Raw genomic sequence first — 13,531 nt, forward strand, 5'->3', positions numbered from 1 at the left:
TAACCACATTCTCCTTCAGGATGAGACCTCTTTACAGCACTTATGTGTCAACAGGCATGATTTTCTTTGAATGCTCTGCCAAAATGAGGCATTTCTTTCTCCACCCATTGAGGTTCATAGTCATGGTTACAACACAGAACGAAGATAGTCTTTCTGCCAGGACTGAAGTATACTGTCGTATCTCATATGAACTTTGCTCTTTTTAGAACACCAAGTGCCTGGCAAGATTACAAACTGAATCACCCACCAGTCAGCAAATCCCACAGTAAAATATGAATCTTTGCCTATTACTCCAGTCATCCATATAGCGCTGTCAGGTGTATCGCTTTGGAGAAAGGCATCTGCTAAACATAATATACCTCTGGAGAAATCAAGCCTATAAATACAAAACACAGATTTCCTATTTGCAGTTCCTATTATTGAGACAAATGCTACCATAATATATGGCGGTGGCACAGTGGGTTTGGCCAGGTCTTGCTCTCTGGTGGGTCCTGGGTTCAAGTCCTACTTGGGGTGCATTGCAACAGACTGCCATCCCATCCTGGGTGTGTTCTCTCCCCCTCCAGCCGCACACCCCGTTTTGCCGAGTTAGCCTGCGGTTTGCCCCGACCCTGCTTGGGACAATTGGTTTCAGCCTGTGTGTGCATGGTAGTTTAAATATACTGGAAATATTAACTATACCTACTTGACAAAGGCTAACTATCAAAATGTGTTTCTCATGTACTTTGTTTACCATTCAAGAACCTAAGTATTGTTTTGAGGCTCTGCCAAGTACTTTGCTGTTGCAGCATGATGCAAGCAAAACCACAATTTTATTGTACTTCAGTACATGCTAGAGGAGGTAGCATGTTCAAGTTTGTCATAGGTACAAGTATCATGAAATTATTCTTGAATGCTTCTCCAGACTTCTGAACAGAATGAAAATATTACCTTTTATTCATTAATTTAAAAAAAAAAAAAAAAAATTGCATCAACCTTCAAAGTGCCAATGAACTGTGCATTGTTATATCTTTTAATTAAAACTATAAAAAAAAGATTCCTGAAATAAATAAGTCTTTAAAAAAAAAAAGAAACAGTAACATGTCACAGGAGACATCCAGGAAAACATGGATGAATTTAAAATAAAGTTAAAAACAGAAGAGCCAGTCTTCTTAGTAGCACCACATTGGAAGTGGCCAGTTTAAAATTTAGGAATGAGGGGTGGAGAGGTCCTTTTAAGCCCCCCATAGAGGGACTCTGGGTGGGCTCACAGCACCTTGCTCCTCACTGCCACCTTCTGAACCAGCCCACGTGGGCCGTACAGCTTGGCTGCCCGCTTCTCGAAGGCACTGACCATCTGCTTGACCACCTCATCGAAGAAGACCGTGGCAAGTTGACTGTGCAGCAGGGACTTGAACTCGAAGGACACCTGTGAAGGTAGAAAGAATAGAACTCCAATTACAACGGTCAATGCGACTTTCCCCACCTCAACGTTCCCACATTTTAACAATAGAATCAACCAAATAGACCACAGAGAAAGTCAAGTTCTCATCTTACTCCTTGTGAATAAGGCTACGCCGTCAAAGCCAAGATAGTCATTGACACATGCAGCCAGGGTACATCCATAGTCACTGCGTAAAGCCACGGCAAATCCGCACCGGTGAGCCGATTGTATATCGAGGTCGCAAAGCCCTGTCCAGCGCTGCACTGTTGACCTGACTGCAGGCGGGCTTTTTTTTTTTTTTTTGAGCTCAGTAAATATAGCCCCTAACTGGATTTCCACAGCTACTTCCAGGAGGGAGGTGTCAACAATCATGTAGATTAAAAGCACAGGGGAACCTGGGCAACACTCTGACCCTAGGAGGGGTAGAGATCGCACAGATGATAGGTCACACCAGGGACCACAGCACTTACATGGAAATCCACCTTGCATGAAGCAGGCTGACTTGGCGATGCAGGACTGATCCGCCATACAGTCTCTAGGTGGTTGAAGAGAGAGGCATCGGTGCAGACTGCCTGGAGCAACACACACACACGCCACATTATTCATCAGCATCGACCACTGTGACAACAGCCATTTTGTTTCTGCTGTACTCAAAGTGTTCTGTTCACTTCAGTAGAATTAAAGCTCACCCTGACTTGATGGTTGGGCACAACAGTGACAAGGGAGGTGTAGCGCTCCACAATGGGAGGGAAGCCAATCTCCAGCTGAGCCTGCAGCTCCCCATTTCGTTCCACTAGCACCCTGGACTTCTTACACCACGGTACAAACTGCTCGTACTGGTCCACGCTGGCCACCACGTCATACACCTGCTCTGGAGAATAGCTGGAACAAGGGCAGAACAGTGACACATTAAGCACACAGGGTTGGTCACCGTCACACGTGGTGGGACATCAGCACATTCTGTTCAAAGGACATCGCAGCCAGTAAGGCAGTAGTTAAGAACTTGGCCTTGACATGTAGGTTCAAGCCCCATACAAGGCCCTGCTGTTGTGTCCTGGAGCAACTTACTCAGCACAAGTATTGGAAAAAAAAAAAAAAAAAACACTTATCTCTACACATGGGTAAAAACAAATGCTTTTAAAGTTATTAACTAGAGATGTATAAGTTGAATTAAAGGTCTCACCTAAAGGCCCGGCTCTCGGAGAACTCGGTCCTCCGGGCTACGAGCGGGCTGGCCAGGTTTATGAAGCTGCGGCTGGGAGTGCTCAGCGGGCCAGCGGTGGCGGGAGGGAGGCTGGCCTGCCGGCCCACGGGGATGCCACCGGACCCCAGGTGTCTGAGTAGAGAGCGGACAGGTTGAGGACCTACAATCGCACATTTCCAGGACTTCCCCAGTCACAATTAAAACATGTCCCCGTTGGGCATCTGGCCGTTCTCAAAAGTCACGGTCCATTGGCCAGAAAGGTCATCGAAATACTCGACTCTTCAGCTTGCAGACTGAGGTTTCCTTGGAAACAGCCTAAGACAATTCAAACTTACCTCATTTCATTAGATCTTTCAAAGTGTCCCCCACCCCCAAGTCCTGGGTGTCTGCCGGGAGGCCCAAAAGCGGAGGTCAGGTTACAGCCTCCAGCAACCCAGCAAATGGCTCTCTATCACTACGAACATCACACTGCGTGCGGCGTTAAACGGCTTTTAAAGGACCCATTAGAGCCGTAAACCTCCCGTCTACGGCTCAGCAAATTCTGCCAGGAGGGGACTAGTTTGACAGAAACCATTTTCTTCCAGAATGATTAAAATATTTTAATTGTGCTACCCCTTGAGACTGCCCACTGCTTTTCCTTCGATCAGACTTATTATTTCATCACTTTTCTTCAAAATTAAACTTTTTTTCCCTTTTTTATTAACTGGCAGGTAAACTTAATCCTTAAACTCTCCAGATAATCATGCTGGAATGCAACCTATAAAGACTGACTGCTTCTAGACGTACAAAGCCTCCAGGGTCTCCTGAGGTTCCAGAAGCGGCGCGCGACAGGCCATTATTAGGAAGATGTGATAATGACGTCAAAACACAACCCCCCCGTTACGTGTTAACGGGATAAAACACTGCTGGGTTTTCACAAAATAATTATTTTGATACTCTTGATTTAAACATAGCCTGGAAAATTGTGAAACTGAGTACGGACCTAGTGAATTTTAAAACATTTGTTCTAAAAGTGCTATTTAAATTGCTGCAAGTGGACCGTCCGCAGCAATTAAAAACAAGACTTTCAAAGAAGTAACAATTTCATGCGACAACTTACATAATGTACCCACCAAATAAAGAAAGAAAGAAAGAAAGAAAGAAAGAAAGAAAGAAAGAAAGAAAGAAAGAAAGAAAGAGAAGAAGAAAGCATAGAGACAAACCTGGCGCGAGTCTTGCCCGGGTTTCCCACGAGCGCCGTACAGGAGCGCGTCTCGCTCACTTCAGCCAGAGTCCGGAGGAGAGGAGTCGACCTGCCAGCCATTTCCCGCCAATTATAAACCACAATAACCTACAATGGCCGCTCACTAATAGACCAGACGGAACTCCCGCAGGCAGAAAGTTACAGCTCCACGTCCGTTCCGAGCTCCGAGCGCCGGTATCTGAGACTCCCACCGTTATCTGAGACTCCCACCGTTAAGGGCTTCACTCAGTCTCGTGGCGTGACGTCGGAGGGGGAGGGGCTGGGGTTGGCGGGCGCCGTACCTGTCCGCTGCGTGACGTCATCGACGAACGGCCGAGAACCCGAATCGATGGAGCGAAGTGAGCCCTTCTCGTGTAACGGAGCGGGGAGCGCGAAGCGCGGCGTGGAAGCCATAGGAGCTGAGCTGCTTTTAGCTCGAGGTCAATTAGGAGGCTGAACAGGTCATAGTTAAACGTGGGGAGAATTTTTCCAAAGGAAGGAAAGTCGTTGTTTTGGAATTCTCACATTGATTGTACAAGAAGAAGTGGGGAAAAGAACGGATTGTGCCCTGTAACTGCTACAGCCCTAAAGTGAAAGATTAAGAGTTTAAAGTTATTCACACCATCCATGCCATCATGGCATCATTTATCCTGTAAATTCTTCACTCATAAATTTGCAGATGTGCAGGATGCTGTGAGAAACCTCTTGTTCACTTTTTCTTTGAATATAGAGTCTTAAAGGTATTTTGGACAGAATTAGCTTCTCTTTCCAAATATGTCTGGGGCAATTATTCATTTTCCCTCAAAGACATTATTATGTATTAGGAAAATAAAAAGAGTATTTGTCTTGATTATATTGTGAATGTTCTAATTTTACATGGCAAATTTCATGTACATAAAAGTTCTGTAAAATCTAAGCTGCGTTGCTTTCTTTTGGAAGTAAATTATATAATCAGTTTATTTGAAAAGTTAACCTGCAAAAAAAGTAAATTACTACAAAGCAGGTACAAGGTGATATTCACTTATACCCTTTTATTGATAGATTGCACATATTTGTGTACTTGTAAATATATATATATTCTGTACAGGTATCACACCATGTATCTGTATGCAGTTTCATCTATTGATCATCTATTGTTTTATATTATGATGTGTTAAAAGTGGATTACGATCACAAAAAGACTGCAGACCAGGAATGTATTGTATATAATTAATCTATTATAGTCTCTTGAAGAAAGACAGCCAGTCAGAGGCACATTTTATGTATTATTTGCATTATTCATGTCGGACAGCAGGTATTGTCCTGTTAAGGCTTTGCTTTGCAGTCTGATGGTTCTTGCGTCGAATCCCCTGTTCGCTGTGGAACACTTGACCATTGTACTTGTCCCAGATTAATGCGGTAAGAATTCCCTGCTGTATAAATGAGTAAATAACTGTACAAGTCACTTGTCTGACACTGTAAATTCTCTTGGACAAAGATGTTAGATTTCAGAAAAAAAAACTAACAGCGAATAGCTTTTATCCCAAAAAGTTAAAAATCTTCAGGTTTGTTTGAAAACCCACACGTGTCAAGGTTCAACTGCCCACAGGTGTTGCTAAAAATAGTGCTGGAGTCAGATCCAATTTCACCAAGCGCTCAGTGCCACAGTGATGGTCGAGGTCATTGCCTTGCTGCGTAACCATTGCTAAGCGGTTTTATTACTGCAGTTCTCTCCCCATATGCATCTAGGAACAAGGCCAGGATCCAGGTGGGAGGACCGTCTGAGAGGCCCTTAACCACACACACCTGCAGGACTTGTACACGCCTGCACTTTGTTCCAGCGACGATGACGATAGCAGGGACAGAGCAAACAGTGTACGGTAAACAGCTAAATCTGTGCAACACAACCAGCCTGCTGCTGCTTGGCAGCATTTTCAATGCCATAATAAAAAATATTGTTCGTCTCGCACGGTTCATTGCAAAATGTTTCACATTTTAAAAAAAAACTCTAAACCCTCCGTGAATGAAGCTCTGATTGCCCAGCCATTGACCTTCCAAGTTGATCTACTTAGTCTCATCAGGACGATGGTTTGTCCCATTCAGAAAAGTGCAAATTGGACACCTGCCTCACAAATGCAGTTTAATCCAATAAGAAACGGGCGACAGGCGTAAGGGCCCTGAAGGTCACATTAGATAACCCACAAAGGGCCAAGCGCTCTTTCTATTGATAGCCATGCATTCGGCTGACGTAGAACATGTTCCGCCTTTCAGGGCTCCAAAGTACAGGGTTCATACTCATGTGTCCTCATGCTATACCGGTACATGCAGTGTGTTCCCCACGTGACATTCAAACATTTCGACAGCAGTTATTGAACATCTCTGGTTCAAATCCCCCTCCTGTGGTACTACCCTCCATTAAAGTACTTACCCTCAATTAATACAGTAAGAATACCCTGGTGTATAAATGGGTGAATCATTTCACGGTGATTATCTGATATTGGAAGTTGCTTTGAATAAAAGTGTCTTCTGAATAAAGGTTAATAATAGTTGTGTTGTTAAAGGCCTTAATTGTGTTAGCTGGGACTGGAGGGTAAAGAGGGTGTAAATAGTGACTTTGTCTCTGTGGAAAATCACAGCTTGTCATTTGAAGCAAAGAGCTGCAATAGAGGAAGACAGGCAGAAACTGGGGTGGAAATGCAGAATTTTGGGAGCAGCTTTCAAAGCCTTTCGAATGATAGTGTTTTTTTTATGTTGTGTATGTTGCGATAAGCGTTTTAACTATATTACACAAATCTCATTTTGAGTGGACTTGTGACAAGGGTGGATTTAAGGGAGGGAGGCTCTTTCCTGGGTGTTTCTGGCTTTTGTTTTGACAGACACCGTGGTGATTCCCATCAGGAGGGGGGTCTGCTAGGGAGAACTTCAAGGCAAGATACGTGAAAAAGGCCAGAAAAGCTTGAGAAAAGGTTTGTTTGTCTACAGGGTTCATTTTCAGAACACGTAAGCAGAAATGTTACTGCGTTGACTGGAAAGTTTGACTCCAGGCGTGAATGTAAGTGGAATCTGGCCCAACAGCCATTTGGACCCAGCTCTTGGTCCCTCTCTTGCTGTTGAAGTTTTCTTGGCAGGATGAAGACCTTGATCAAGGATGTTCTTCCTCAGGAAATCAGGGGTAAGGGACACAGCCTTGAGACAGTTTTTTTATCCTCCCTTTGTGCTCAGGGGAAACTGGGTCCAATCCTCTTTGCGTGGCATAAAGTCAACTGGGACGACTAAGAAAAAAGCCAAGCCTCCGAGACGGCACATCCCACCCATCCGCTTTCAGCACCACCGAGAAACCTTCGTCATGCCCAGGGAACAAAGAGTACATAACGCTGCTCTGCTAAGATCAGTTAAATTCCACAAAAAATTCCAGGGCAGCTGGTAGAGCTGCTGCTGCCTTTGGACCTAGAGGTTGCAAGTTTAAATCCCACCTCCAGCTGTAGTACCCTTGAATGAGGTAGTTGCTCCAGTAGAATTACCCAGCTGTCGGAACAGGTAGCTAATCATAGCTGTCTTAACGTTAAGATGCTTTGGAGAAAGTGTCAGCTAAGTGAATAATATAAAATGTGTATGAAGGATCAAGGGTAGTGGGAAGAACCAGATTAATGAAGCAGTGGTTTCTCAAGCATGAACTGTACCAATAAAATGAAGAAGATAAAGTGGTGATATGAAGACTGGTGTTCTTGTATTGATTCTCTATCCATTCCTTCTTAGGTCCGTGCCTGCAAGATCTCGGTTCCGCAGGGAAGAGCCCGATAGCTGTTGTCGGTCAATGTTTTTAAACTTGCAAGGCCGTTGCTTGGGTTTTATCAGCTGTTATGTCTGCTGGAAATCCAAAGGAAGTGAAATGGTTTTGGTCCACCTTCGGACGTCATATAAATCAAACACGTGTGGCCTTGTAGGGGACAGCTGGAGAAAAGGGAATCCGTAACACGCGTAGACACAGCAGGGGGCGAGGGGTGTGTTTCACGAGGCTCCTCATGATATACTACATAATAATAATTTTAAGACTCATTCCAACTGTCCCATCACTCAGTATTGTGATGGAAATTGCACTTGGCCCCTAGTGTTGGTGTGACGAAGGTGTCAGTCTGCTGAACCTCATATTGGGAATGAGTTCCGTTCCACGTTAAAGTCGACTCAGTGCAAGAAAAACTCTACTACCTTTTTGTGGAAGACAAGGCCAGAAGTTTTAATGTTTTTCACTTGGACATGTTTCTCCTGCAGACCTCCTGCTTCATTCAGGATGGTCTCAGTGGGGCCTCTGTGGGCCACTGGACAGTTTGACCGGTCAGAGAAAAGTCATGTCACTTGCACAATTAAACTGTAATATAAATCATATAATATGTTCTGTGAGCAACTGGTACCAAACTAAGTTGACAGAGGGACTCCTGGCCACTGAAATCTCTTCTTTAGGCAAAGCTCATCTGGGCTTGTGATGTGTCCCACCCGGGAGTTGGAATTTTATCTGAATAAACTGCCTGATCAGTAATTTTAATGAGATTTTTGCCTACCCTTTCTTACTACATTTATTTATTTAGCTGAACTTACATTGATTTACCCTTTCATACAGCTGAGTAGTTGATAAAATAGAGCAATTTAGGGCCAAGTTTCTCGATGAAGGGTTCGACGGCAGGAGATGGCATTCAAACTTCCGAGTCCTGAAGCCGTGGCGTTTACTACTGCACCATCTGCTGCCTGATATTTGACATTTTTGTTTGATGTGTTTATGATTTTATTATGTTGGGAGCATTATTTCTTTTCCATGTGGTTTGCTGTCTATTGTTAATTTGTATTTGGTCCAATTTTAAGTATTATTTCAACAAAGAATTGCTGTTTGAAAGAAAGGTGTATGAGAGAAATATGTATTAGACTTTCCAGTATGTGGGGTCAGTGGCCATGAATAATGTTCCTGTCGCCAAAGAGCTCCATTATATTTCTTTCCTAGAAATGTGTTGTAAATACAGTAATTACACTTCGTGGGAACAATCTTTACTCTGAGGAGATACTGAAAGTCATTTTTCGTTGAAGTTTAATTTCAAACCTCTAAGTCATTTAATATTCCGCGATATGTTTGCATAACATCTCATCTTCTCACAGTTCGCTGCCGTGAACCCTGGCTTGCATTTTTTCCCATTCGCTGCATCCTTATCATTATTTTAGGAACACTGTCTGCATCCTTTGAGAGATAGAAGAATTAAAACAGGCGGCTGAATACTCCACACTCGTTTCCAGGCCCACTAGAAAAAGCAAAAGTGATTCTATGGCTTACAGACATATTGCAATGTTATTATACCTAATGCAGACCTACCAAGACAAAAAAATTAATAAATGTAATTGCCATAATGTCTCATTTTCGTGACGGATTTGTGAATAATAACTTGAAAGATTTCTTGAGGTCTGCGTTTGAGTGACGGAACTGAACCTCTAGACATCTATGACGGGATCATACAAGAGAATCAACGGCAACTAAACGTTTCATTTAATGCGTAGCTCAAGGTCTGCAGAAACATCACTTGAGTGTATTTCCCCAGCGCGCAGAAACGGTGTAAAAATACTACGGATAACACCGAATTGCAGTATTGTTTTTTAATGAGTGTATACAGACCATATTTACTACTGCCCTTATTTATAATAACATCTCGTTGGGAGAGGCATAATGTTTGGTTAAGGACAGGAAAACTGGTGTACAAGTCAGCGTGGTCCCTTCAGGCATAAGGAAAAATAATATTATTCTCCCTTTTTCGTAGGAACATGGCAGCTCAAGTGGACCCTTAGGGTTCTTGTGCCTTGTGAGAGGAGAAGACGAACTGGCTCATGGACTTGACGTACTGGGAGCCGTCACGCGCGGCCAGCTTCAGCGTGGTGAGCGGCAGCAGGGCGCTGTTGGTGTAGTAGCGCAGCGCGGGGCTCTGGGACCGGATGGCTTCCAGAAACACCTGCATCAACGAAGGCAACGCCTGTTGGACCGTGAGCGGAAACGCACGCAAACACAGTGGTAACATGCACACTCTTCGCTGGCGGAGCTGGATTCAAACCCGCATCTGAACCCTCAGCCCAGGATCCGTGAGGCACCAGCGCCACCTGCTCTACCCAGTTGGCAGTATGAACTGTTACGAAGCAAGAAGTGCCAGAATGCAATATATTTCACCTTCAACTATCTTAAAATAACTTCAAAGTACTTTATGAGTGATGGGAATATTAGATATTAACACCTCAGTATGTTGACCCTACTTCTTTAAAAAGAGGCTGTTCACGAGCACTTTAAATGCGTGCGGCGTGCCGGGGGCAGTGGAAACACCTCTGCGATGTCCTCCGCTTCCTGTGCTGCATCCTGGAACATTTCGTCACAGTGCTGGAGGTAGGTGTCATAGAGGGCGCGGGTGCGAGGGTCCACCCGCGTCAGGGTTTCTTCGTCCGGTTCCGGCCTCCGCAGGTTGGCTAAGAAGTTCGTGTTGACGGGGCCGCACTCGATCAGGCTGACGCTGTGCGGGGGGAACCAGGAGAGGAGGTTGGGGTCAGTCCGGCTGCGGAGTACAGCACGGGGGGTGGGGAGGAGGAGGAGGAGGGCGCTCAACTCACTGGATGTTGAAGTGCTGCAGCAGGATGGCGAGGCTCTCACAGACGCCCTCCACCGCAAACTTGCTGGCACAATACACCTCGTTGAAGGGGAGACCTGGGCGCGCGAGTCGGTAAGAGGGGTCATTTAGGGGCAGGACACCATCCAGACATTCAGACACTGACACACCCAACCCACCAAGGCCTTCACCTTGCAGCCCTCCAACGCTGCCTGTCACCAGCACGCGACCTGAGCGTCGGGCCTTCATCCCCGGCAGGAAGGCCTGGATAGTGCGGATGGTGCCCAGCACGTTGACCTCCAGGATCTGCCTCATCACCTCCAGGGACTGGACTTCCAGAGGACCGATGAGCCCCACGCCGGCGTTGCACACTGTGAGCAAAAATATCGGCACGAGATCTCGACATGCAGAGCAGCGGGATCGCGAACGCTTGGCTGAAAGGCTGAAGGTTTATGAGCTTCGCCCAGTACGCACAGCGATCAAGCGTATCGCTGTGGATGGATATCGTACAAATGTTCACAACAACAAACAAACGTTATGACAATTCAGTTCAAAGCAACGCCATCAAAAGAAAGATGATACCATCACGATCTTTTGATGTGTCCTTAGTCACGCTGTCCTTAACACAGGATACACTGTCCTCCTGCTATCTAACGGAAGAGCCGGTATCACAGTGTGTTTATGGTTTAAAAAAAAAAAAAAAAAAGATGTGCAAGGTGAAAACTGTGTTTTTCTGTCCTTTGATTTGCTTACAGAAGGAAAAATCGGGGCAGCTGGTAGCATAGCGGTTAGAGCTGTTCCCTTTAGACCCAAACGATTGCAGGTTCAATTTCCAGCCGCAGTACCCTTGAGCAAGGTACTTGCCCCGGATTGCTCCAGTAAAATTACCCTGGCGTATAAATGGGTCGATAGTTGTAAGTTGCTGTGAAGAAAAGTGCCAGATAAAAGCGAGAGGGTTTTCAAGGCTGCTGCATACCTTTTGTGTGTTTTTTGCAGTATGTGGGCACACCGCCATGGAACAGACTCACATTTACTCACTTGGCAGATGCTTTTTTTCCAAATGGATGTGCCATTACTGTTAACTAGTACTAGTAGCAGACAGTCCACTTTGGCTTGCAGCACTAGATATACTATAGTAAACTGCCTGCAATCGCTCACCTATTTGTACTGCAGAGCAACGTAACACACGCACAATGTACTAACGCAACGTATTATTTCTTTTTCTGATGCTTTTCCCCAAAGTGACTTACAGTTTTCACCTGCTTACAGTTATTTACCCATTTATACAGCTGGGTAATTTTACTGGAGCAATCCGGGGTAAGTACCGTACTCAAGGGTACTGCAGCTGGAAATTGAACCTGCAATCGTTTGGGTCCAAAGGCAGCAGCAGCAGCTCTAACCACCTCTTCCCGCTTGGTGTTCTCACGCAGAAAAGGTCAAAAATCTAAAGTACCTCCCCCTTTCACTCAGAACTGCTGAATCTCTCTCTACATTTACAAAGCATCTTGAAACCCATCTCTTCCACATGCACTTCGCCCCCGATCTCTTAAGTGCCTCTTAATGTGTAAATGTTTATATTCAACAACTTTGTGATTATAACCGAATAATGGGTTAAACCTTTATGCAGCTACTCTTGTGATGAACATGGGTCATATGGCAGGAATTAACTGTGCTTTAGAATCACGGGTTTGCATCTAACTCTCCCTTTCTGCTAATGTAAAGTAAGCACTCATTGTATTTTCTCTGAGATGTAAGTGCTTTGGACAAAAGTGTCTGCTAAATGAAAAAATAAATGTAAACACACACACACACACACACTGGGGCAACTGAGTCCCCAATCTAAGAGTCACCAATTCAGCTCAAACACACTCTTTAGACTGTGGCTGATTCAACCTCTCTCCCTCCCCCCCCAACCCGTCTAAACCTACGATCCGTGAGGCACCAGCGCTACGCGCCCGTCCGCAGTGCCGCGCCGCGCCGCGCCGGATCGTTAAGCGACAGATCGCCACTTGAATCTCGGTCCCAGGACGTTTGATTTGAAATCGCACGCGCCGCAGATCTGAGGTGACGCACACGCTGCGGACACGTGGTGACAAAAAGAGCGCTCGCCTCACCCAGGATGTCCACCCTTTTCTCCTTTATCATGTCCCTGGCCTCCAGGATGGACTGCTGGTCGGTGACGTCCATCTGCAGCACGTCCATCGTGTCTTTGCGGGAGCCCTTCACGCACTCCATGAGCCGCTCCTTCTTGGCCACGTTGCGCATGGTCGCGTACACTGTTCGAGGACAAGGTTGTGAATGAGCGCAGCCTTAAAGAAATGCTAACACGTTTACAAACCATTCCTTTTACTATTTATTTGTAATAATTATTTGAAAAATAAAAAAAAAAACACGGCGTCTATGTGCAATAATACTTTTTTTTTTTTTTTTTTTTTTTAAGGCGCAGCATACATTTAGTTAAATGTCAAACTCTATTTAGTAATTTTTTGAGTTTTAAAAAATAGTTCTAAATTTCAGGTTAAAACTGTTAGCCATCATAGTCAGTGTTTGAAAGAATTGCACATGAAATTTTAAAAAAAAAATCCCATGATAAATTGCTTGAAGGGCGCGCGCGCGCACTCAGGCCGCCGTTCGTTCCCGCGCAGCCGGTCGTCTCGCGCATCCCGCGCCGCGCGCTCACCCTTGTAGGCTCCGCGCGGGTCCGCGGCGAGGCGCACGGCCAGGCTGAGGCCGATTCCTGACGAGCATCCCGTGATGAGCACCACGAGCCGCTCCATGTTCGCAGACGCGTCGGCTCCGGGTGCGAGGGGCTGGACGGACGCGCCTGTTTTTGTGGCTGAAGTTTACATTACTCCCGGGCCTTACAAGGTCTCGCGCCTGTAAATACGCGGGAGTTTTCTCACGCGTCCGAGGCAGGTGGTCTCGCGCCACTTTTTCGCCTGACGAGCAAGTTGAAGGCGAACCGGCGCATAAACTGGTGTTTTACTGCACTTGTTTTTCCTTTCTTAAGTGAGTTCACCGTGGTTATAAAGAACGTGTGCTGCTTATTCCCGTTGAACCCAAGAAAGAAGGTTTTTTTTTTT

At 45.4% G+C, this 13,531-nt stretch overlaps 2 protein-coding genes across 3 annotated transcripts; both read right to left on the minus strand.

Annotated features, from left to right (window-relative positions):
• Window positions 1-1,095: 1,095 nt before the first annotated feature.
• Window positions 1,096-4,035, minus strand: LOC108941706 (coenzyme Q-binding protein COQ10 homolog, mitochondrial). Its single transcript, XM_018764493.2, has 5 exons — window positions 3,830-4,035; window positions 2,607-2,759; window positions 2,113-2,305; window positions 1,894-1,995; window positions 1,096-1,408 (listed from the first exon to the last, which is right to left on the minus strand). The coding sequence occupies exons 1-5, from the start codon at window positions 3,928-3,930 to the stop codon at window positions 1,247-1,249; spliced, it is 711 nt and encodes a 236-aa protein (XP_018620009.1). The 5' UTR covers window positions 3,931-4,035; the 3' UTR covers window positions 1,096-1,246.
• Window positions 4,036-9,451: 5,416 nt separating this feature from the next.
• Window positions 9,452-13,364, minus strand: hsd17b1 (hydroxysteroid (17-beta) dehydrogenase 1). 2 transcript variants are annotated; one of them, XM_029254318.1, is made up of 6 exons: window positions 13,129-13,364; window positions 12,563-12,724; window positions 10,640-10,819; window positions 10,453-10,546; window positions 10,172-10,355; window positions 9,452-9,809 (listed from the first exon to the last, which is right to left on the minus strand). In XM_029254318.1, exons 1-6 carry the CDS (start codon window positions 13,223-13,225, stop codon window positions 9,645-9,647), a joined length of 882 nt encoding a protein of 293 aa, XP_029110151.1. In that variant the 5' UTR covers window positions 13,226-13,364; the 3' UTR covers window positions 9,452-9,644. The 2 variants fall into 2 exon arrangements, with proteins under 2 accessions (XP_029110151.1, XP_029110150.1); XM_029254317.1 differs by having other exon boundaries at window positions 10,628-10,819.
• Between the last annotated feature and the right edge of the window lie 167 nt (window positions 13,365-13,531).

The sequence above is a fragment of the Scleropages formosus genome, chromosome 8 (genome assembly GCF_900964775.1).
Source record: "Scleropages formosus chromosome 8, fSclFor1.1, whole genome shotgun sequence".
Classification (NCBI taxonomy): Eukaryota; Metazoa; Chordata; class Actinopteri; order Osteoglossiformes; family Osteoglossidae; genus Scleropages; species Scleropages formosus.

Coding starts and splice junctions, on each gene's coding strand:
- LOC108941706 (XM_018764493.2), bottom strand. CDS start 3,930: ATGGCTGGCAGGTCGACTCCTCTCCTCCGGACTCTGGCTGAAGTGAGC. Junction 1,996..2,112: donor TGCCCAACCATCAAGTCAGG/GTGAGCTTTAAT, acceptor GTGTTGCTCCAG/GCAGTCTGCACCGATGCCTC. Junction 1,409..1,893: donor CATGCAAGGTGGATTTCCAT/GTAAGTGCTGTG, acceptor CTACCTTCACAG/GTGTCCTTCGAGTTCAAGTC.
- hsd17b1 (XM_029254317.1), bottom strand. CDS start 13,225: ATGGAGCGGCTCGTGGTGCTCATCACGGGATGCTCGTCAGGAATCGGC. Junction 12,725..13,128: donor CCCGCGCGGAGCCTACAAGG/GTGAGCGCGCGG, acceptor GTCCTCGAACAG/TGTACGCGACCATGCGCAAC. Junction 10,547..10,627: donor GCTGCAAGGTGAAGGCCTTG/GTGGGTTGGGTG, acceptor TCGCGCGCCCAG/GTCTCCCCTTCAACGAGGTG.